Source organism: Zea mays, chromosome 5 (assembly GCF_902167145.1).
Source record: "Zea mays cultivar B73 chromosome 5, Zm-B73-REFERENCE-NAM-5.0, whole genome shotgun sequence".
Classification (NCBI taxonomy): domain Eukaryota; kingdom Viridiplantae; phylum Streptophyta; class Magnoliopsida; order Poales; family Poaceae; genus Zea; species Zea mays.
The window spans coordinates 77144336-77169609 of record NC_050100.1 but is presented as its reverse complement, the minus strand read 5'-3'; the positions used below and the strand labels follow the sequence as shown (position 1 = coordinate 77169609).

Sequence of the window (25274 nt, the reverse complement as noted above, 5' to 3'; positions counted from 1 at the left end):
AGACTAGCCCCACGGGTTGAAAGAGACCCACAGGCCAGAAGGACACAACCCTGCGTGCTGCTGTTCCCGTGGCTCTTGTACCAGTTGCGGTGACGGTTGCCGCCCGTAGTAGTTGTGTCTGTGTTAGCTGGTGTCAGGGCTACAAGGCCCTTGTAGCCGTCAGAACAGAGCTCACCACCGCTAGTGCCGTTGGCGAGGAGGACGGTAGCCTGGGCATTATTGACGTCGTTGGCGAAACACAGTTCTTTGAGGACGAACATGTTTCATGCTTCGACGAAGAATGTCATGGGTTTGACATTGGCGATGTCGTTGATGGTGTTGGTGTAGCGGGCGTTGAGGCTGCGAAGGAGGTTTAGGACAACCTGAGGATCATCCATGACGGCACCGACATCATGAAGGGAGTCGACGAGAGTCTTCTTCCGCTTGCAATACTCGTTGATGGACAGATCACCCGGGTCATGAAATGAAACTTATGGCTTAGGAAGATCTTGCCCATGGAGCTCTATTTGCGGTGAAGAGACTTCCGATGGTGATCCAAAGCTGGTGCACAGTGATTGGAGCCTGCGGCGAGATCAAGGACCTCATCGGAGACGGATTTGCAGAGCCAGCTACGGTAGCAGTCTGCCCGTAATCAAGGACCTCATCGGAGGCTGTGGCTGTGGTGCAGTCGATGTGCCCCATGAGTCCGAATTTGTCGTACATGGCTGTGAAAAAGTTGGTCCAGCGAGTGTAGTTAGGGTTCTGAAGTTTCAGGATAATATGACCATGGGATTTGACACAGATTGTGGCGTGGGGCTGGAGTGCAGGAAGACTACTGCTGGTCTGTGACGTACTGGTTCCCGAGGTGGTTGAGGTGATAGACGACCTGATGCAGTCCGGCGATTAGGGATGGAGAGGAGTGCCGACGGGTGTGTGTGTGTAAGTGTGTGGGCAGAGGAGGCACCCGAGGGGATGATCGTCGGGCTGGTGGGCTAGGATAGCAAGTGAAAATGTAGACTATTTATACCATATTGAAAGATAAATGGGAAACATCATACCCTTAGGGGGGTGTGGGGGGACCATATATATAGGACAATATGGCTTGGAATACAAAAAAAAACTCGACCTGCGGGGGGTAAGACAGCCCTGGACATTATATTAAGAAGACTTTCTCACGCATGTCGAGCAAACCCCCGAACCCCTGCCCCACCCATACACAGCGGCACCGTAGCCCCCACGACTGGGTTTGAGCCTTAGATCCGTGCTTTGGCGTGTGACAAACGAGGGGATTTTTTTAACCATAGACTGAAATTCGCTCCCATGGGGAGTCGAACCCAGGACCTGAGGAGTGCTACTCGGACCAACTAACTAACTCGGCGAGAGGCCCTTTCGCATGGCTTGGAATACAAGGCAATTACAAATCTAAAAGATATGCCTAGATACAGTCTATAATAGTTTACCTAAAGATTGTTTTGGTTTCTTGTTTCAGAATCTTCTATCTGCTAATTTATGGATTTTGTTGTTTTAGGATGTGCTGATCACGACATTTCATCCTTGATTTTGGAGTATACCGCAAATATACCGAATATAATGGTGAGGAATCTTTTATGGTGACTACTGGTAATATTTGTTGATTCTAATATAAAAGGATCTTTAAATGCAATTCATTGAATCGGAATGAACTGCTAATTTGCTGTATAATCATAATTTAGCAATAACTTTACAAAGTAAAAATTGTTTTGATTTTACATTTTTGTTATACGCAAAAAGAAGTATGCTAAACTTCCAAATTTAAATCTCTTATCTGTGGAGTACATTGCATCGGGAGTAAATACTGAGAGTAACAGAAATTGTTCAAAAGATTAGTCAAACCATTTTTCATTTAGAAGGATGACATCTGTCATCATGGTCCATGGATGGCTACCATACCTTATATTGCTATCTTCTCAATTGACCATATGCTTTGTGGGTTCTTGAGGTATCCTTTTTTTGTCTTTGTGAAGCTATACACGTAGTATTTTTAGAGTTGCCTTAAGTCAAGTTTTTCTAACTTCGACCGAATTTATAGAAAAGAGCAGCAAAGATTTGTGAGACCAAATTAGTATCATTATATACACCATAAACTATATTTTGTAATTTGCTCATTTAGTGTCACAAGTATTTGTACCTTTTTTCTAATACATTTGGTCAAACCATACTCACAAAGTTCCCGGATCGAGGAATGTGGTATGCTACCCGTGAGAGTTTTTTACATGGTGGTAACAGAAATGACCCCGCGTTTCTGGGTTGGGGACGACGTTTCCGGGTCGAGGGTTGCTACCACTGTACCCGTTTCTTGTGACTATGGGTCAAACGCAAAAAAGTTTGACTTTCTAAGAATCGATTGATTTATAGACGGTGGGAGTACTATGTTATTAATTGTTCTCTTTTCATGGTTATTACATCAGGACTTCCTTATAAAAAATATTTGCTTCCCCTGTTTCCTATTTTCCTCAATGCAAAGAAGAATCTATCCATGTTTGAAGCTAATGTAGGCGGATTTCAAGTTAAGAACAACCCTTATAGCTAAACTTTCTTTTTAGACAACCTTTTATTAATGTTTCTTCTTTAAGGTTGAAGACATGCTAGTGGCATTTCATAAATGGCATGAGAAGTTTGAGGTAGCACCCTCTATTGATGCATATGACAAGATCGTCTCTATCTGTTGCGATTCATCAAAGGTAATACTGGAAGCATTTACAGCTTTCTCATCATCCGATGAATGATATGATATACTGTCACAGTGTCACCTTATCAATCTTTATCAAATAGTGGCAGCTGCTAAACTACTACTGCCATTTGTCCCAGACCCCAGGCATACAAGCGTTGCTTCTGTGTTTTTTTTAGATTAGGGTTGCTTCTATGCTTGCCATATTCATAAATGCTTATATTAACATTTCATTTTTCCTTCTGCTGGCTTGTGTATTACTGAAACAATTTTATATTTCGAAAATATGTTGCATAGTTAATACATGTTGTTAGAGGTAGACAGAGTGTTTTGCCGGGGCTATTAACCTCAGCTATCATTGCTTGATTATATAGAAAGATGAGTCACATTGATTACATAACAGCTCATTAGAGCTTAGCTAATCTGATAGGAGCCTTGGCAGCCGCACACACCTGTTGAGCTGCTCAAGGTCTTTAATGACTATAATTAACTAGCACAAGTAACTAGGAGAATGCTTAGGAAACAGGACATGCTTAGGAAACAGGACTTAATAACAACATTTCTCCCCCTAAGGCCTGTTTCAACTGATCTTGATCTCCTTGATCCCAATTCTGCTTCTCATATCTTCCAACTTGGTCTTGCCCAAGGCTTTGGTCAGTATATCAGCAAGCTGATCTGCAGTGGGAATAAATTCTGTTTTGATGCTACCTTCTTCCACACAGTCCCTGATGAAGTGATGCTTGATTCTAATATGTTTGCTCCTGTCATGGAAAACAGGATTCTTTGCCAAAGCTAGAGCAGATCTATTGTCTACTCTAAGTTCCACCACCTCAACTTCTCTTCCCAATAATTCTGCAAACAGCCTTGACAACCACAAGGCTTGGGTTGCAGCTGTTGTCATTGCCACATATTCAGCCTCACAGCTTGACAAGGCAACAACTCTCTGCTTGATAGATTGCCAGCTGACCAGACTGTTTCCAAGGAAAAACAAACATCCAGTAGTGCTTTTACTTGTATCAATATCTCCAGCCAAGTCTGAGTCACTATAACCCACAAATCTTGCCTTGCCTGTCATTCTAGTATAGCATAGCCCATGATCTAGAGTACCAGCCACATATCTCAAGATTCTTTTTACAGCCTGAAGATGTTCAGCTGTTGGCTTCTCCAGAAATCTGCTAACATACCCTACAACAAAAGCCAAATCTGGCCTTGTGTGCACTAGATATCTCAGGCTACCAACTAGTCTTCTATACTGAGTTAGATTTACCTCCTTTGCTGTACTTTCCTTGCTCAGTTTCAACCTTTCTTCCATGGGGGTGGTGGCTGGATTACAGTCTGCCATACCACCGAGCTCAAGTATCTTCTTAGCATAATGAGTCTGTTTCAGAGTAATGCTTCCCTCTGATTGTCTTACCTCAACTCCAAGATAGAAAGACAACAGACCCAAATCACTCATTTCGAATGTCTGCTTCATTTTTGCCTTGAAAACTTCAATCTTCTGCTGATTGACTCCAGTGATGATCAAATCATCAACATAGACTCCAATTACCAGCAAAGAATCACCTGAGCCTTTCCTGTACATGGCAACCTCATATACATTCTGCTCAAAACCCATCTGCTTGAGAGTCAAATCAAGTTTGGCATTCCAAGCCCGAGGAGCCTGTCTTAGGCCATACAATGCCTTGTGTAACTTGTACACTTTCTTCTCTTCTCCTGATACTTCAAAGCCTGGTGGCTGAGTAACATAAACCTCTTCCTTGAGTTCTCCATTCAGAAATGCAGACTTCACATCCATGTGATGTACTGCCCAACCTTCTTGTGCTGCTAGAGCAAGTAAAACACGTACTGATTCCATTCTTGCAACTGGTGCAAAGGCATCTTTATAGTCAATCCCTTCCTTCTGAACAAAGCCACGGGCCACAAGTCTTGCCTTGTGCCTGATTACAGCACCATGTTCATCCTTCTTCAATTTAAACACCCACTTCAATGAAATTGGGCGATGACCTGGACTAGGAGTAACAAGTTCCCAAGTCCCATTCCGCTCAACTGAGCTCAGCTCTTCCTTCATTGCTGCCTGCCAATCTGGGTCATCTTTGGCCTCTTCATAGCTTGTGGGCTCACCGGCATGAACGAGGTTCAGTTCTGCAAACAACCTCTGTGCCGGCAAAGGGGTTGGCTGATTACCAATAATATCATGGATCTTCCTATAACGAAGCTCTTCACCATCATGATAAGCATCCACCCTTTCACTATCATTCTCCAGAGGAGTCACATGCTCTATCTGCGGGCTTGCTGGAGCTGGTGTAGGTGTTCTAGGCGACACAGACACCTCTGTCTCCATTGCGGATTCCTCTGCTTCTGCTGCAGACTCTCCTGCACTCACCAAAGGGAGACTAGGTGATGTAGGATGTGGCTGAAGAGGTGGTGAGGGTAACACTGAACTCTCTGCTTCAGAAAACTCTTCTGCCCATGGAAACTCAACAACAAAATCGCTGTCTGCTGCCTCTGAAGTACTTGCTGCCGCTGATGCCCAGTCCCAGCCACGTCCTTCATCAAATACCACATCACGGCTGACTCGCACGCGCTGGGACACTGGATCAAATACACGATATGCCTTGGCCCCTTCTGCATAGCCAATGAACACTCCAGCCTCACCACGATCATCAAGTTTCTGGAGCTGAGTAAGCCGCCGGGTATAAGCCACACAACCAAATACCTTGAGATGACCAACTGTTGGTGCCCGGCCATGCCATGCCTCATACGGAGTGACATTCTTCAATGCCTTTGTTGGAGATCGATTCAGAATGTGCACACCCGTCATCACAGCCTCCCCCCAAAACCGAGAAGGCATCCGACGTTGCTTGAGCAGAGCTCGTGCCATGGCCACCACAGTTTGATTCCTGCACTCAACCACACCATTCTGTTGCGGTGAATAAGGAGCACTGAAATGCCTTTTAATACCTTCATCAGCGCAGTATGCGGCGAACTCCGCGACGGTGAATTCCCCGCCATTGTCGGTGCGCAGGACCTTCAACTTGCGCCCGCTTTCCACCTCTGCTGCCGCCTTGATCTTCTTGATTGCTTCCGCCGCTGCGTCCTTGGATGGCAGCAACACAGCCCACATAAAACGGGTGGCATCATCGACGAGCAGCAGGATGTAGCGGTTGCCCGCCGATGTCGCTGGCGTGACTGGGCCGCATAGATCACCGTGCACCAATTCGAGTTGATTCTGGGCGCGATATGCTGCTGCGGCCGAAAAAGAGCGCCGCCTCTGCTTCGTGTTGACACAAGTGTCACATACCTGCTCCACATGATCGACCACCAGCATCCCACGCGCCATCTCCTCCTTGCTGAGTCGCCAGAGTGCATCGAAGTTCAGATGGCCAAAACGTTCGTGCCACTGCCATGCCTCAACATCCTTGCGCGCCGCGAGACAGATAGGTTGTGCAACCTCGAGGTGCAAAATGTACAACCTGTTCTTCCCTCGATGTACCTTGGCCAACAATCGGTGATGATTGTCCCAAATGCGGAGCACGCCATGGTTAATCACAACCTTGGACCCTCCTTCATCAAGCTGTCCCAGACTTAGTATGGAGTTCTTCAGTGCTGGAATGTAGTAAACGTCGTGAAGAACTCTCTGCTCACCAGTCTTGGCTTGAAAAATGATGGATCCAACTCCCTTGATTTCCACCTTCGATGCATCCCCGAACCGGACCGTTCCTCGAACGCCAGTGTTCAGATCAGCAAAGAGTTCTTGACGCCCGGTCATGTGATGTGTTGCGCCAGAGTCTAGGTACCAACCGCTGTCCATATCTTCTTCATCCACGCCAAGGTAGGCACAGGCACATGGCTCAGAGAGCTCGACGTGCTGCGCCGTGTAGCTGTGCGCCGGCGTGCTCTGTTCCAGGCTGATAAAGCCATGTGCCAGAAACAGAGCACCATCTTCTTCACATTCGGCGTACTGGACGCGCGCCTCATGCCTTCCTTGGTTCTCGCCACGCTGTCCAGCCTGATTTCCGCCGCCGCGACCTCCACCACGGTTGCCACCGACGCGGCCAGCACGGTTTCCACCGCCACTGCCGCGCTCTGCATCCTCACGGCGCGGCTGCGGACACTCACGTGCCCAGTGGCCTTCCTGGTTGCAGTTGAGGCAGGTGTTGGGACCGACACGGCCAACAACATTGCCGTCTCCTCATCCGCCACCACGTCCACCTCCTCTGCCTCGTCCTCGTCCACCACCGCGGCTGCGTCCACCGCCACCGCGCTGGTTCCTGGAACTAGAGCCACCTGCATCGTCTCCCTTCTTCTCCTTTCTGCATCGCGCTTTCCACTGCTCCTCAGTGTACAACAGCTTGCCATTGATGGCCACCGGCTCGGTCAGTACTTGTTCTTCGCGATTGTCCACCGCCTTAAGCCTTCCAGTCACCTCCTCAAGAGTCAGTGCCTCAAAATCAAGGAACTGCTCAATGGCGATGACGATCTGCGAGTACTTGGTCGGCACCGTGCGCAGGAATTTCTCCACCACGCGCTCCTCAGTGATGTCCCTATCACCATGGATGACAAGCTGCTGGTGCAGAGTTGACAACCGCACAGCAAAGTCATCCACTTGCTCACCAGGATTGACGCTGATGTTCTTTTTTTTTCTCGAACACGCAGGAGAGCTGCGTATCATTATATTAAAGGAAGAAATAAACAAGGTCTAAAATAGACCGGGGTACAACTGACGCCTTACGGCGGCCTGAACGAAACTAGCATAGACTGACTCATCTATAAAAACTCTAGGCTACATGAGATAGGGAGGCAACAAGGGATGTCAACCCCTTGGCCCCGGCAGTCTCCCACAGACGGCGCTCATCCCCCACATGGATTAGGAAATTAGCAACATTAGGGGAAAGACCATCAAAGATGCATCTGTTCCGGTGATTCCACAAAATCCAAGCTCCCAGCATAATGAGGGAGTTTAGGCCATCTCTGAAGGACCCCTGAATAGCTTCATTTGTTTGATGCCACCACTTCATAAAATTAATATCCGTTGGTTGGGGGGCCAAACCCTGCAGCCCGAATTGCCTTAGAAGGAGGAACCAACATTCTCTTGAGAAAACACAATTCACAAGCAGATGGTCAATTGTCTCCCTTTCCTGCTCACATAAAGGACATTTTTCCGGATGATCCAGCCCCCGCTTCTCAAGTCTATCTGCTGTCCAACATTTCTTGTGAGCCACCAGCCACAAGAAGAATCGACATTTGGGCGGAGTCCAAGTTTTCCAAATCCGCTCAAAAGGTTCAAACTCCACAGATCCAATGAAGAGCCCCTCATAAGCGGCTTTAGTCGAATATTTGCCATTAGCAGCCAACCGAAAAATATGTTTGTCCTCCTTATGGGGGTCCAGATCAACATGTGCCACCAAATCCCAAATACGCAGGAAGTCTGCAAGTGCACCAACAGATAAACTCCCAGGAATATCATTAATCCAGCCATTATCCTCAATCGCCTCCTGAACTGTCCTTTTGTTAATCAGCTTCATAGGAATGGTCTCAATAAGTCGGGGAGCGATATCCCCAATCCGCTGCCCATCCAACCATCGATCACTCCAGAAAAGGGTAGAAGCTCCATTTCCAATCTCAGAATACAAGGCTACTTGTAGAAACTCTCGAATTTTTTTCGGGGTATGCAAAGGCAGGGATGCCCAGGGCCGACCTGGCTCAGTTTTTTGCAGCCAAGCCCAACGCATTTTAAGGGCCCAACTCAGTTCAGTGATGCTGAAAATACCCAGTCCACCAAGCTCTCGAGGTCTGCACACACTGCCCCAGGCCACTGCACAATGGCCACCCATGGCATTTTTACGACCACGCCAAAGGAACCCTCTTCGAATTTTATCAATGTCCTTCAAAGTAGTAGAAGGCAAGTCTACAGCCATAACACTATAAATCAGCACCCCTGTCAAAACAGATTGCACCAATACACTTCTTCCTGCTTTAGTCAACAAATCAGCTTTCTATCCAGGTAGTTGATTAGCTATTTTATCCACAATGGGCTGCACCTGCTCCCTTCTTAATTTATGTAACGACAGGGGCAGCCCAAGGTACTTGCAAGGAAAGCTAGATATCTCGCAGGGCCAAAACTGTTGAATAATCTCTAAATTGTCTTCATGGCATCTGATGGGGTAGACACTAGATTTCTGATTATTATTATATAAACCAGAAGCCTCACCAAAAAGCTGAAGGATGTCTGAAATCATAGTCATGTCCTCTGCCACGGGATTAATAAAAAGAACCACATCATCAGCATAAAGAGAAACCCGGTGTTGAAGCTGCCTAGTAGAAAGAGGTTGTAATAAACCTTCCTCATCTGCTTTAGAGACAAGTTGACCAAGCACATCCATGACAAGCACAAACAGCATCGGAGAAAGAGGATCCCCCTGTCGCAGCCCTCTTCTATGAGAAATTATGCTTCCCGGATGACCATTAACTAACACTCGAGTAGAGGAAGTGAGAAGCAGCCCTGAAATCATATCTCTCCAATCACGGCGTAGGCGCTGCAGCGTTGCTCGACGGACCCTGTCCACGCCGATGCGGGTCGCAGCGATGGCGTCCCACGCCTCCTTCGCCGTAGCCTTGTCGAGCAGTGGGAGACCCATCTCCTTGGGTACAGCCTCGACGATCACCTCCAGTGCGCGTCTGTCATCGCGGAACTGGACAGGACCGCCTTCAATGGCGTCCCAGAGATCGCGCGCCTGCATCCTCAGCTTCATAGTCTGGCTCCACTCGTAGTAATTCGTCTTGTCCAGCATCGGTCACGCCGTGCCGCTGCCAGAGTCCCGGTACACCACCCTTCCTTGCGGCGACTCGTAGCGACCACCGCCGCGGCAACGCCTCCAGTCCCGCAGTGGTGACTGCGAACGCCTCCGGTCTCGCGGAGGAGTCCGCGGCCTCCGATTCCTCTCCATCTCCTCTTCCTCTTCCTCGACCTCCTCATCTTCTCCCTTCTCGGCGGCGATTTCAGCCCGCAGCTCCTGCGCCGTCCTTGCCGCCGCCTCTGCTGCAGCCGCTGCCTGCTTTGCTGCCTGGACTGCCAGCGCCGCTGCTTCCTCTGCAGCCTTCAGGCGCGCAGCCCGGCTGGAGAAGTCGCCCAGCTCTCCTTCGCTGGTTCCCTTGGCCTTGAGCCTGGCAGCGCGCTCAGCAGAGGTCGACATGAGTAGAGAAGAGAGGAGTCGGCCTTGAGGCTCTCAGGTGTCTAACCTAAGCTCTGGTACCAAATGTTAGAGGTAGACAGAGTGTTTTGCCGGGGCTATTAACCTCAGCTATCATTGCTTGATTATATAGAAAGATGAGTCACATTGATTACATAACAGCTCATTAGAGCTTAGCTAATCTGATAGGAGCCTTGGCGGCCGCACACACCTGTTGAGCTGCTCAAGGTCTTTAATGACTATAATTAACTAGCACAAGTAACTAGGAGAACGCTTAGGAAACAGGACATGCTTAGGAAACAGGACTTAATAACAACACATGTTTCACCTATTATTTTATTTGTCTATCTATCCTATATTTTATTTTGTAAATTTATTTGAATGGGGTGTTAGAGCTGCCACCACCACACTGAAGGCAATGTTTCTTCTTGCTTATTTGAATATGAATGATTTTTGTTTGGTCGCTTGGAGCCTTGAATGATCTGGTTCTTGATATTGGGTGAGCTGAGAAAAGCACAAAGGTGGCATGCTGCAATACTGTTGTAGTGTTGTGTCACATCTGTTTAGTTTAAGTGCATTCTCGGTATCAACTACCAACTTGAAATACCCTTCAACTTTATTTTTCCCCTTTTCTTGACTCTCAAAAACATTTTCTTGCAATTGACACCAGTTTTGCATCAGTTTGTCGCTGAACATTGTATATTAGAACTTAAATATATTTATCCCACCTCAAACCAATATCATATAGATACACATGGGTATGCTAGTGTTAAGGCCCATTAGGCCCAGGCCTACAGCCTATATATATTATATAGTCCTTAGGGACTCATCATTATTGATTAATCCCAAGGTTAGTAACATGGTAACAGAGCGGGTTACGATTAGGGTTTCTCAGATTTTTTAGCCGCCGTCGTCTCCTCCTGGCCGCCATCGCGGTCTTAGTGCGGCCAGATCTGCTTCGCCGACCGCCGTCGCGGCCCTCCCACTCCCTCCCGGCCGCCGTCGCGGCCTGCTTCTGCGGCCTTTCCCGGCCGCCGTCGCAGCCCTTCCCGGCCGCCGTCGCGGCCCCATCTGCCGTGCGCCGTCGGCCCCTGCGCTCCAGTTCGCCGTCGAGGCCGCCGCTCGTCCGTACTCGCGGCTGTCGTCGCGAATTCGCAGATCCGCCCGCAACGAATCGGCCGCCATCGGGGCTGCCGTCCGCCGTCGCAACTGCCGTCTCTGTGCAGATCCGCCGTCCCTGCGCAGATCGCGGATTCGCGCACAGATCCGCCGTCGACCTGCCGTCCCTGCGCAGATCGCGGATTCACGCAGATCCGCCCGCCGTCGCAGCTGCCGTCCCTGCGCAGATCCCCCGTTGACGGCCTGCTGTTTCCTGCACCGGCACCTGTGCAGATCCGCCGTCCACGGAGTGCGCAGATTCGTCTGCTGTCAGATCTGTCTGCTGTCAGATCCGTCGACGGCCTGCTGTTTCCTGCACCAGCACCTGCGCAGATCCGCCGCACAGATCCGTCCAGGGTGTGCGCAGATCCTTCTGCTGTCAGATCTGTCCGCCGTCGGCCTGCTGTGTCTGCCGTCCTGCTGTCCCTGTGCAGACTCGTCTACAGTCGGTCTGCTGTCCTATGTACCTGCACCAACACAGTCACACCTCGCCACGGCACGTCCAGATTCTGCCTGCCTTTGTGCTGATCTGCACAGTTTTGTTCAGGCTATCTGCCCGGAATTTTGGTATTCTCTGTTATTCTTCAGTGTTTTCTTGCTCTTTAATATGTCGACCAACGCTATTATTGTCAATATTGTGCTCGATGGCCAGAATTATCCCGAATGGGCTTTCTGTGTTCAGACTGCATTAAGAGGCCATGGTTTACTGTTTCATTTGACTGAAGATTCACCCGTCTTAGCAGCCGATAGAAGTAATGTTGCTGCAATCAAGACTTGGCAGATCAATGATGGCAAGGTAATGGCTGCAATGGTCAATAGCACTAAACCAACTATGATTATGAGCCTGTCTAAGTTCACCACTGCTAAGGCTATCTGGTCACATCTAAAAGACCGATTTGTTCAGGACAGCGGTGCTCTTTTACATACCCTTATGCAACAGACTCATGTCATTGAGCAACATGATATGTCCATTGATGAATACTATTCAGCCTTTGATCGTCTTATGAATGCTTTGACCTCTATGGTGCCTGCTTGTACAACTGTGCCTTGCCCAGCCCACAAGTTCATTGAGAAGTTTTTCACATACAGATTTGTTATGGGAGTTCGATCTGAATTTGATTCTCTTCGTGCAAGGTTGCTTCACAGTTCTGATACTCTCACTATGGCTCAGGCGTTATCTGAATTACTTGCTGAAGAGACTCGTCTTAAGTCCATGTCTTCTATTACTGGTGTGAGTTCTCACAGTGTGTTGGCTGCTGCTCAGAAGTCCAGAAACACCTCTTTTCAGCCTTGTGAACATTGCAAAAAGACCACTCATAGGTCTGAGAACTGCTTCACTAAGTTTCCAGAGAAACTGGCTGATTTTCGTGTCCGTCGTGCTACTCGTGGTCGTGGTACAGGACCATCTCCTAGAGGTTCAGTTGCGGTGGCTGCTACTTCATCTGCTGGTGCTCTGTCATCATCTTGGGTTCTTGATTCTGGAGCTTCATTTCATGTGACATCTGATCAGTCACGGCTGGCGACTACTACACCTGTGACCGAGGGTACTTCTGTTCAGACTGCTGATGGTACATTATGTCATGTCACCCACAAGGGTTCTCTTTCTGATCCAAATTTTACTGTCCCAAATATATTTTTTGTACCTGATCTATCCATGGATCTACTATCAGTTGGTCAAATTACCGATCACAATTGTTTTGTTGGATTTGATGACTCATCTTGTTTTGTACAGGATCGCAAAACAGGGGATGTGATTGGGACTGGCCGTCGCCGTAGAACTTCGCCCCGCCTCTACATCTTGGATACTCTGCGTCTTCCTTCATACCATACCACTACACCTCATGTGCTTGCTGCTTCGGGTCCCACGACGTCATTTGCCCAGTGGCATCATCGTCTTGGTCATTTATGTGGATCTCGTCTGTCTACTCTAATAAAGTCAGGATGTTTAGGTCCTACACATGTTGAGTCTAGTTTTCATTGTAAAGGTTGTCATCTTGGAAAACAAATACAACTCCCATATTTTCCTAGTAATTCCCATTCTGCTAAACCTTTTGATCTAATTCACTCTGATGTTTGGGGTCCAGCTCCGTTTGTTTCTAAAGGTGGTCATAAATATTATGTCATTTTTATTGATGATCATTCTCGTTATACTTGGATTTACTTCATGAAACGTCGCTCTGAATTGCCTTCTATTTACAAGTCCTTCACTCGCATGGTTCACACCCAGTTTTCTGCTACTATTAAAATTTTTCGTTCTGATTCTGGTGGTGAATTTTTATCTGATACTTTTCGCCAGATATTGACCATAGAGGGTACTCTAGCTCAACTTTCTTGTCCTGGTGCTCATGCCCAAAATGGTGTTGCTGAACGCAAACACCGTCATATTATTGAGAGTGCTCGTACTCTTTTGATATCTTCTTTTGTTCCTTCACACTTTTGGAGTGAAGCTGTTTCCACTGCTGTGTATCTCATTAATAGACAACCATCATCTAAACTTTCTGGCAAATCACCGGGTGAAGTTCTTTTTCGGACTTCTCCACGATATGATCATCTTCGTGTGTTTGGATGTATATGTTATGTCTTGTTACCACTTCGTGAGCGGACTAAATTGACCGCTCAATCTGTAGAGTGTGTATTCCTTGGATATAGTCCTGAACACAAAGGCTATCGTTGTTATGATCCATCTACTCGTCGTATTCGAATTTCTAGAGATGTGAGTTTCAATGAAAATCACCCCTTCTTTTACAAACAGTCTACTCACTCCTCATATCATCCCACAGAATCTACTTCTTTCATGTGTCTTCCTTCCATTCCTGCCGCTAAACCATCTTCTACATCTACATCTGATGTTCTCATTCCCATAACACCACCTTCCACCTCCACGTCATCCTCTACTTACTCTTCCAAGCCACCTATCATCCAAACCTACATTCGTCGTTCCCGGTCTATTCCTGCGGCTGGTCCTGATACTGATCCTGTACCTGATTCTTGTACTAACAATTTTGAGTCTAACGGTGTTTTTAATCAGGGATATCGTCTTCGTGATCGTGGTACCATTGAACCTCCAGATCGCTATGGTTTCCCACGAGCTGGTGTGGCAATTGTTGAACCCACTACTTATCAGGAAGCCTCTGGGATTCTTGAGTGGCAGCTAGCTATGATTGATGAATTGGCTGCTCTTGAACGCACTGGTACATGGGATATCGTTCCTTTACCCTCGCATGTTGTTCCTATCACATGCAAATGGGTCTTCAAAATTAAGACAAAATCAGATGGCTCCATTGAGAGGTATAAAGCTCGTCTTGTGGCTCGTGGTTTCCAACAGACTCAAGGACTTGATTATGATGAGACTTTTGCTCCTGTTGCACATATGACTACTGTGCGAACCTTGATTGCAGTTGCAGCCTCATCTTCTTGGACTATCTTCCAGATGGATGTCAAGAATGCTTTTCTCAATGGTGATCTACGTGAAGAAGTTTATATGTATCCTCCTTCAGGGGTTGATACTCCCTCAGGGCACGTTTGTCGTCTCCGTCGCGCATTGTATGGGCTGAAACAAGCTCCTCGTGCTTGGTTTGAGCGATTCATCTCTGTCATCACAGATGCTGGTTTCTCTTCTAGTGAACATGATCCTGCATTATTTGTTCATGTGTCTCCAAAAGGGCGCACTTTACTTCTATTATATGTGGATGATATGCTGATTACAGGTGACAACTCAGAACATATTTCTCATGTCAAGCAGCATCTTAGTAAGGAATTTCAAATGTCTGATTTGGGTCCACTTAGCTATTTCTTGGGTATTGAAGTTCAACAGACTTCAAAAGGTTTTTATCTGTCTCAGTCCAAGTATATACAAGATCTTCTTGATCGCTCAGGAATTACTGATACACGGACAGTTGCAACACCAATGGATATTCATTTAAAACTTCGTCCGCAGGATGGGACACCTATAGCAGACCCCACTCGATATCGTCATATTGTGGGTAGTCTTGTTTATCTCACCATCACCAGACCTGATATTGCTCATGCTGTTCATATGTTGAGCCAATTTGTATCCACACCAACCTCAGTTCATTATGGTCATTTGCTTCGTGTGCTTCGATATTTACGCGGGACACGATCCAGATGCTTACTCTATGCTTCTGATAGTCCACTTCAGCTACATGCCTATTCTGATGCCACTTGGGCAAGTGATCCTGTTGACCGTTGTTCTACTACAGGTTACTGTATTCTTCTTGGATCCTCTCCTATTGCCTGGAAATCCAAGAAGCAAGCGGCCATATCTCGTTCTAGTGCTGAAGCCGAACTTCGGGCTCTTGCTACTACCACTGCTGAAATTATTTGGCTGCGCTGGCTATTGGCTGATCTTGGTGTTTCTTGTGACACTCCTACACCTCTATTATGTGATAACTTGAGTGCTATACAGATTTCTCATGATCCAGTGAAGCATGAACTTACTAAACACATTGGTGTCGATGCATCATTTACTCGATCTCATTGTCAGCAGAAGACTATTGATCTTCAATATGTACCCTCGGAATCTCAATTGGCAGATTTCTTCACCAAAGCACAAACAAGAGCACAACATCAATTTCACTTGATCAAACTCAACGCTTCAGATCCTCCTTCTCCACATTGAGTTTGAGGAGGGGTGTTAAGGCCCATTAGGCCCAGGCCTACAGCCTATATATATTATATAGTCCTTAGGGACTCATCATTATTGATTAATCTCAAGGTTAGTAACAGCTAGAAGGGCAAGCCTGGTGCAGTGGCGAGAGCTATTTTACTGAGTCAGCAAGTCAGGGGTTTGAAGCAGCTTCTCCAGATTTGCGGGGGAAAGGCTTGCCTTGGTTTATCACTTTCTCAGATTCCACTCATGTGGGAGCCTTCGGTACTGGGTCTGCCCCTTTTTTACACGTGGGCATGTTATTTTTTGGAAATAAAAGCTTTAGTTTTGGTGCTGAGTGCATGAATTCATCAATACTTGCCAAAGCAATATTGTAACTAATTTAATGTTTTTTTTGCAGATCGGGTTAGCTCTTGATGTAGTTGACCGCATGTGTAAATCCAGTTCTGATGTGCCAATTGAATCATTTCACCCAATCATACATGCTTGTGAACAAAGATGTGAACTTCACATGGTAAGGCATAAGCTTGGAGGTATACAAAGCAGGTTTACTTGTCACGCCACTTATCAGGATATGTTTTGGAGCCATAGGTCAGAAAAACCCGTCATTTCAAGGTGCACTGCTCTGCTAGATATATTGTATACACTAAGCATTTGTGAAGGTGTTTCAGAATATTTAAACAAGATACAACAAGCATGAGCACCTTTTGACCACAAGTTTTTCTAGTGTCAACTCAGCCTAACCAAGTTAAAACACAAGTACTGCTACATTTTCTCATGTTATTTAAGCCGAAATTTGGTTGTTGGTAACACTATGCCACCTATCACAAGTTTATAGCAAACTGAAAGATATACATGTTATGGAAAATCTGATTTGTATTCCAAGGCCCAACGTCCTAGCCATGTACAATTATACATTTACAAGTGTATGAAAAGTGCCCTGTCGAAAGAGTTCAGGACGAACAACCATTGGAAATCACATAACAATTACACATTTCTCAAAACATTCTTTTGTGTAATCAAATGACACATCTCATCATGAGCTATAATCAACATTTGCTCCTATTTTGCAGGCCCGCCCCATATATGATTTGATCCGCCACCACAATTTGAAATTTAAAAGCAAAACATTCAGAAGCATAATAAGTTTATTTGTAAAATTGAAGGATGTAAGTCATGATACTGGACACCCGTTGTTTTTTGGCCTCATGTGAAGATGTTGTTTATTGATCCCTGTTTCCAGTTTGAAGGTGCTTACAATATACTCACAGACGCTGAAGAATCTGGGGAGATATCAACCGTAAGCCTGTATAATGCTATAATGCTAGGGTATTATAGGGAGGTAAATTCTTGGGTTCCCATTTGTTCCATTTGTTTATCCTGGTGTTGCGCATACAATAATGCATTCATTCATAGTGTTGAATGTACAGTAGCCCTGTAATTGGCCATCGCCTGCATATTTGTTCAGTTCTGCTGATATCCATGTTATCTATATATGCTTAGTCCGTACTGTTAGACATGTGTGTGTATCTTAACTGTAATGGGCTTAGGCACAACCCATATACTATTTCATCTATTAATATAGCAGCCCAACCTTAGTTAGGGGTAAGGTTTCCACTTCTATCATGGTATCAAGCCTCTCTTCTCTCCCTCCCTCTTCCCTCTAACCCAACCGCCACCGCACCGGCGACTCACTGGCCGTCTCTCCTCTTCCCCCATCATGGTCGGCGCCTCCTGGGCGGCTCTGACCGCCGCGCCCCCCTGACGCACCTGTGCCGCCGCCTCCAGCCGTGCCAGCACTGCTTCTCCCCGGCGCGCCCATCCTCGCCGCCCTCGCGTCGCTCGCGCCACGCCGCCACCACTTTGGGCGTTCGCGGATGCACCCGTTGACGTCCTGCTCTTGGCCGCCCTCCCCGCGCCCGGCCACGATCCCTCCCGACGCCATGCCCGCCAAGCTCCCTCTCAGAGCTGCCCTCAACCCCCGCTGTGGCCCTACGCCACCTCCAAGCTTTCGCTGGCCCTCGGCCTCGCCTCGATAGCCACATAATCCTTCCGCGCGCTCGCGCCGTCCAACTGTTGTGCCCCGCCTGCCGTGGCGCCCCTCCCCATGCCCGCGTTGGGCCCCTGTTCACCCAGCAGGCTGCGACGCCCTTCTCCACGCTCGTGTTGGCCCCATGTTTCGCGCAACAAGCCACCGTGCCCTTCACTCCCTCATGCTCCCATGGTCCCCACCTTCTCCTTCCTTAACAGGTCCATCCTTTGCCTCTGCGCGGACCGTCCCGGCTGCTCTGCCCCGCCTGCCCTCATTCCACGTGCGCTCAGTCCGGGCGTGCACTCCTCCCTCTTTGCACCTGCTCCCTTATCGCTCGTCCTTCGCCATGCCGCGGTCCATGTGCCTCCTTACCGTGTGCGTGTCTCCCTTCACAACGACCAGCTTCTTCGGGGCACGTTCGTGGCCTTTGATCGGGTCATGAACCCTATTCTCCGTGATTGCGTTGAGCTCTACCACCCTCCAGCCTTCGTCCACCCTTAGGAGGGCCACCACACCACTGGTCTGTTTGTGTTCCATAGTGCCGAGATTGTCTCCATGATGATCAAGGCCTTGCTGTCTTCACCCTCCATGCTCGCTGTCAGCATGCTCGCACTGGAGGCCCCAACGCCCATCCCAGTGGCTATGTAGGGTGGCTCCACTAGCGATCTTCTCGTTCTCCATGTCATTGCAGCCCACTCGCACCGACTGGGTTGCTGACTTCGGTGCCTCGTACCACACTAGTCCTGACCCCAATATTGTTTCTCAACCCCATCCTCGTAGCCCCACCTTCCCTTCTTCCATCATTGTCGGTAATGGATCGACTCTGTCTATCACCTCAGTAGGTGACACGGTTCTTCCTAATCCTTTTTGTACCTCAACAACATCCTTGTTGCCCCCAACATCATACATAATCTTCTCTCGATTCGTCGATTTACCACTGCCAACCACTGTTCCATGGAGTTTGATCTTTCGGGGCTCACCATACAGGATCTTACCACTCGTGCTGTGGTCGCCCGCTGTGACAACCCCAACCCCCTCTATTCTATTCGCTTTCCTGCCCCACCTCCCTCATCCTGTGTTGCCACACCCTACACACTCGCTGTCACTGCCTCTGCCTCCACTTTGCACCGTCGTCTCTGCCACCCTGGCCACGATGTCCTTTCTAGACTTTCGCCCACCTCGTCCATTCCTCGCCCTCGCGGCAACGCTACCTCGCCTTGCCATGCTTATCAGCTTGGTCGCCACACTCGTTTACCCTTCACCTCTGCCATGTCCCGCACCGCTCGTCTCTTTGAATTCGTCCACTGTGACCTTTGGACATCCTCGATACCAAGCCTTTTCGGTAACCAGTACTATCTGGTCATCCTGGATGACTTCTCTCACTACCTCTAGACTTTTCCCCTCCATTGTAAGTTTGACACCTTCCCCGCCCTATCTCACTTCTTCACATGGGTGTTGACTTAGTTCGGCTGCACCATCCATGTGTTCAGTGTGACAACGGGCGAGAGTTCGATAACTCCACGCCTTTGCTTTCTTTTTATCGCGCGGTATGCGATTGTGGATGTCGTGTCCTTACACCTCCCCTTAGAACGGCAAGGCCGATCGCACGATTCACACCATCACCAACCTCATTTGCACCCTCCTGTTTCATGCCTTCTTTCCTGCTTGTTACTGGGCTGAGGGCCTCCACATTGCACCTACCTCCTGAACTGCCTCCCCGCCAAGGCGGCCAGTCATCCCACTTCATTCTTCGCCCTCTTCGACATAGCCTCTTTCTATACGCATCTCCGTGTTTTTTGTTGTGCTTCCTATTGTAATACCTCTGCCACTGCTCTCCACAAACTTGTGCCCCGATCCACTCGCTGCCTTTTCCTTGTATAATCCTCTGATCACAAGGGGTATCAGTGCCTCGATCTTCTCACCAACCACATCATCATCTCTAGACATGTTTTCGATGAGGACACTTTTCCCCTTGTTGGCTCCTCACCTCTAGACCTCGACTCTCCTCGACGCCAATTTTGTTGCCATCTCTCCTCTCTCCTTACCACCGGTTCCGACGACTTCTTCCACACCCTACGCGGTCCCGACGCCTTCGACCGTGCCATGCGTGTGTCCCCACCTCTCCGACCCCCTTTGACTCGCTTTGCCGATCCCGCCCGCGTCTACCAGCGGCATGTGCAGGCCGGTTCACAGGTCCCTCCTCCGACGAGCTGCTCCATGCCCTGGCCCGCTCTCGTAACGAGTCGTCGGTGCACCATCCTGTCGCCATCCACCGCGACCCTACCACGTCCACCCAATGGTCACAGACCGCTCAGCCGGTGTCCTCTGACCAGTGGATCGACGGGGGCTCACGACCGCCACTACTATGACTCTCTCGCCTGTCCCCTGCGTTCGTATCGTGCTCGCTGATCCCCACCGGCGCCGTGCTATCGAGGAGTATGAGGCCCTGCTGACCAACCACACCTGGGACTTGGTGTTGTGTCCCCCTGACACCAACGTGGTCACTGGCAAGTGGAGCACTCGTCACAAGCTCAAGGCCAATGGTACTCTGCATTGCTACAAGGCTCGTTGGGTCGGAGGGGACTACGACGAGACCTTCGGCCCCGTCCTCAAGTTCGTCATAGTTCAGACCATCCTCTCTCGGGACTGGGTGGTCTACCAGCTGGACGTCAATAATGCCTTCCTTCACGACACTCTGACCGAGACGGTGTACTGCAGTCAGCCCACCGGCTTTGTCGACTCCACTCACCCGGGTATGGTGTGTAAGCTTAACCTCTCTTTGTATGGTTTCAAATAGGCGTCGCGGGCCTGGTACAGTCACTTCGCCTCCTACTTGGTCTCCCTCGGCTTCGTCGAGGCCAAGTCGGACATGTCTCTGTTCATCCTTCAGCGCGGTGACGACGCCGTCTACCTCGTCTACATCTACGACATCATGCTCACGACGTCTAGTGTCGCCCTCCTTTAGCGTACGATCGCCACCCTTCAGTGCAAGTTTGCGATGAAGGACCTTGGCCCTCTCCATTGGTCACATAGAGCGCCGCCCCAGGGCCTCTTCACCAGCGCCAGTACGCCAACGACATTTTGGAGTGGGCTGACATGTTTGATTGCAAGCCTCGCTCCACGCCTATTGACACTTAGGCAATGATCTTTGATGACGATGGCTCCTCGGTCGGCGACGTGAAGGCCTAGTGGAGTCTCACGGGGGCTCTACAATACCTCATCTTCACCCGACCCGACATTGCCTAGAAGTCCAACAGGTGTGCCTTCACATGCACACCCCGTGGGAGCCCCATCTCACTGCTCCCAAGTGGATTCTTCTCTACCTCTGCAACACCCTCCACTATGGCCATCTTCTTTGGCCCTCTCCGACCTTTGAGCTCTGAGCTGGTCGTCTACATTGACGCTAATTGGGCCGGCTGCCCCGACACGTGTCGGTTCACCTCTGGCTATGTCATGTTCCTGGGCGTCAACTTCGTATCTTGGTACTCGAAGCGGCAGCCTGTCGTCTCCTGCTCTAGCGCTGAGGCCAAGTATCATGTTGTGACCAACGGTGTGGTCGAGACGTCTTGGCTCCGTCAGCTGCTCCAGGAGCTCCATAGCCTCCTAGCGCGCGCCACACTCGTCTACTATGATAACGTCAGCGCGGTGTACCTCTCCACCAACCCCATGCAACACCAACACAAGAATCACGTGGAGATCGACCTCCACTTCGTCCGCGGATGTGTCGCCGTCGGTGTTGTACACGTCCTCCGCATACCGACCACTTCGTAGTTCACCGACATCTTCACCATGGGACTCCCCTCTACGGTGTTCTCGGAGTTTTGGTAATGCCTAGAGTTGCGACTGCGGGGTATGTTAGACATGTGTTTATCTTAATTGTAATGGCTTAGTGGGTACTATTTCATTTATTAATATAGCAGCCCAACCCTAGTTAGGGTCAGGGTTTTCACTTCTATCAAGTACAATGCATATAGATTGTGAAAGACAGTGTATTGGGAAAATGTTGAATGATTAATAGGAGCAAAGGCTCGGGTACATATAGGCAAAGATGTTCACAGGAATAGGAAACTATCCTGGACAATGGGAAACTATCCTAGACAATCCAATCAGGAAGATCCTTGCCTATTACAACCAAATAACCAAACTAGGAGAGGGCGCACAAGGCAACATGCCTAGGCAGCCGCACTGCCTAAAACCCAAGGGTCCTGCCTACTATAGCCCATGCTAACAGATTGTACTATTATAGACCTATGAAATGACACATGTTGCCTTGCTTGTTCTCTATTTCTCGAATCTGTAACCCAAACACAAGAATATAACGATTCCATTAGTCAGTCATGCACAACATTTTGTAGATCCATATAAAAAGTTCATCAAGTTGCAAATATTTATAAGAATGATATTCTGAAATGACTTCTCTCTTTTTTTGGCTCTTCTCTAAAACCTTGAGCTTGTATTTGTGCAGAAAAACTACAATGGAGCACAAATGGTCATGTCTCAAATGCAGATTGCTGGAGTAAAACCAGATTCTGAGACATTCAGTTATTTGATAGCGAATTGTGAGTCTGAAGAGAACATTTCTAAGGTTTGCCACATTCCAGACCATTTGTTATTGCCACTGTGGCTGTTTATATGGGGTTCATGAAAAAACACATGTCTTGGTTCTGGAGGACTGTCTTAGCAAAAAAGGACTAAATCTGAGCTAAGTACTGCCAGATCAATTCCTTCTGCTGATACCCACCCAAGCATATATCCCCGGTTAATCAGAATTTTATTTTTAGTGGTGAAGTTTGTTTGATCTTGGATAAGCCTCTTTGCAGCACAACACATCTTGCACTATTACCTATAGTTTCCTAGTTCAGTTCTTTTTTTTTTGAATGAATGGCAGGAGTTCTGCCGCTCAATTAAGAACAAAAGTTAGTTCAGTACAAAGACATGATACACTGGCACACAAACAGATACCACCATGCATCATCATTGTCAAGTTTTGACGTTTAAGCGACAAAATAGCTTTGACTTCCCATGACGAACCTTAGCAAAAGCCATCAAGACACTGCCACATGCACACAACTGACACCACCAACATACCTAGAAAGAGGCTATGACACGTCATCGTTGCTGGGTTTTGTTACACCCCCAATGAAGCAGCTCTGACTCCACTGCAGCAAGCTCAACCCAGGAAAGTCAGCAGCCCGCCGAGAGCAAGAAACAACACCAAGAAGGCGTAGGCCTTGTCAATGACATGACAGGTTGAGAGGAATCATACCAACGGAATCCACCAATGGTCATCATTGCCGAGCTTGATACAAAGCGAAGAGCAGCTCTGATTTCCAACATCGATCAGCCCCATCCTAGGTCGACCTCCCCCCTGTAGCAACCACTTGTTGCTGGTGAGCAACATCACATCCCAATGACGCAGCAGCTTGGACTTCATACTACACACCCAATCCATGAGCACCAAATGGTCATTGTGGAGTGAGAGGCAGCAGCACAAATGTAGAGGCCTCGTCGAACCCAAAGAGTTGCAGACACAAGCCAAGGCTGATCTCCAAGAGTGATGTTTCCAAGGAGGAACGACACCAAGCACGCCGTTATCACTCATTCACAGAGTGAACAGGGTTTTCACATAGAGAAGCCTGGGGAAAAGGAGTCCCATCAATGATGCCCTCATCAGCCCGAAGGCACAGCCAATCGACAAAGTGCCGGGCAAGGCTTTGACCCGAAGCAAACCCACCCTCTTAGTGCTGAGGCTACAAAACTGCCCACCCACCCACACAGCCTCATGTTGCAGGAGTCACCGGCTACCGTAGCCTCAGTGCAGCCACTACTCACACTACTGTCCTGCTGCGTATACCCTGCTGGCTGCAGCCAGCACCGGCACACGCGGTCTCAGGTCCCCTGGCAGAGTTCTGGATCGTGGGGAGCCTGATCCGGCAATGGCTGCACTGGGTGAGGTCATGAGTGTTAAGTATGTCAAGGCCTATGTATTCTAGGCATATATGATCCATAACAATGAGGTTCCAGACCACCGCTGTCCACTGGATGCGCACGGCAGCCACCAAAACTAGGAGGTAAACAAGGGAGAAAGGAGGAAACGGCCTCACCACTGTCGTCCTTGCAGCAGCATGGACTTCTGGGGTGACAGGGGAGTTTGGGCAGCGGCAGGTTCATGCGGGTGAGACGAGATGTTTGTAAATGCACCCCATTGTAATTTGACTGTAAATAATTGTGCCAAACTCATTTTATAAATTCCTTTATATTTATTGTTTTCTAATGTGACGACTGTTCAATATTGAATTTTTTACAGTACTGTGACCAATTACGGCAAGATTTAATTCCAATGACCAGAAATATATATGTTGCACTCATTGTTGCATACGCAAGACTTGGTAATTTTGATATGGCCAAGCAGGTAAGTGGTGTTTACTGAGGAGATTTTCTTTTTAAAAAATCAGCTGCTTTCTTGAGTTCTTTCACATTTCCTCAGAATCATGAAATGAGGGCTATGCTATTCTTTGTTATATTGACTATGGTAAACCGTTGCCTCAGGTTCTACTCGATAAAGAAATACCATGTAAGTTCCTCAGTGACATCAAGAGCGCACTTGTAGGAGCGCTGGCATTAAATGGGCAAGTGTCGGATGCACTTCGCTTGCATGATGAGATAATGCAATCCGGCGGCTCCCTGGAACCAAAAGCTGCCATTGCCTTGATTGTGAGTAAATCTGTGAACAATTCCAATGAGAAAAGTCTGCATAGTAGTTTAGATTTATTTGCTGTCTACATTTCTTATAGAATTGTATTTTCTTCTTCAGGAGCATATTCGAACAGAAGGTGAACTGGATAGAATGCATCAACTTCTCGATGGGCTGAATGACTCAAACAGCTGGTTTGATGGCTGTGGCAGAGTACTTTTATACTGTGTCCAGCACAACTATCCTGAGTATGATTGTCAATGTTTATGCTGTTGCCTTTCTACACTGTTTAGTCAAACCCTCAAACTTACCGCGATGTGTTTATTCGCTCTCCTTTCTTTTTCTTTTTTTGGCCAGTGCTGCAATTGATCTACTTAAGCAGATCAGGGAGAAAGATGAAATGAGTACATATATGGTTGTTGATCAGGTATTCTTTTTTGAGATTGATCTTGTTGGGCATCAGGATACCTGATGGCCTTCCTGTTTCTGCAGTTTTATCGAAATCACCTGCATACTTTATCTTAACACATACCATAGTTGTCAAGGCGTCACCTCACCTCAGTGGTAAGGCGCCCCGGTGAGGTCAGGTAACGCGTTCTGCTCGCCTTACTCCCGCACCTAAGGCGAGTGGAAGAGAGGCAGCTGGCAGTGCCGCGGCGGCGGCACATGAGAGAGGGAGAAGCGCCAGCGTGGAGAGAGGGAGAGAGGAAGTGGGATTAACCTAATTTTAATGAGCTAGTTGGGCTGCTTTGTAGGCTAACTAGTCTGGCTGGGCTAGTCTTTTTCTTTTCTTTATCGTTTTCTCTTCTTTATTAATATTTTTGTCCTAAATACTTTCTCAAATATCAATATTTTTATAGTTTTATATATATATTTAAGGCATAGCC

The 25274-nt window shown here is 48.1% G+C and overlaps 1 protein-coding gene across 1 annotated transcript in view; it reads left to right on the top strand.

Moving 5' to 3' along the window:
* The window catches only part of LOC103626578 (pentatricopeptide repeat-containing protein At4g04790, mitochondrial), a 36698-nt gene that overhangs the window by 9980 nt on the left and 1444 nt on the right, over positions 1 to 25274 (top strand). Inside the window, exons 5-14 of the mRNA XM_020538417.2 lie at positions 1508 to 1572; positions 2592 to 2699; positions 16062 to 16175; positions 16735 to 16830; positions 16905 to 17003; positions 22159 to 22278; positions 24001 to 24105; positions 24243 to 24407; positions 24508 to 24635; positions 24745 to 24814. Of these exons, the coding sequence (XP_020394006.1) occupies positions 1508 to 1572; positions 2592 to 2699; positions 16062 to 16175; positions 16735 to 16830; positions 16905 to 17003; positions 22159 to 22278; positions 24001 to 24105; positions 24243 to 24407; positions 24508 to 24635; positions 24745 to 24814 (1070 nt within the window). The remainder of the gene's footprint in view (positions 1 to 1507; positions 1573 to 2591; positions 2700 to 16061; positions 16176 to 16734; positions 16831 to 16904; positions 17004 to 22158; positions 22279 to 24000; positions 24106 to 24242; positions 24408 to 24507; positions 24636 to 24744; positions 24815 to 25274) is intronic.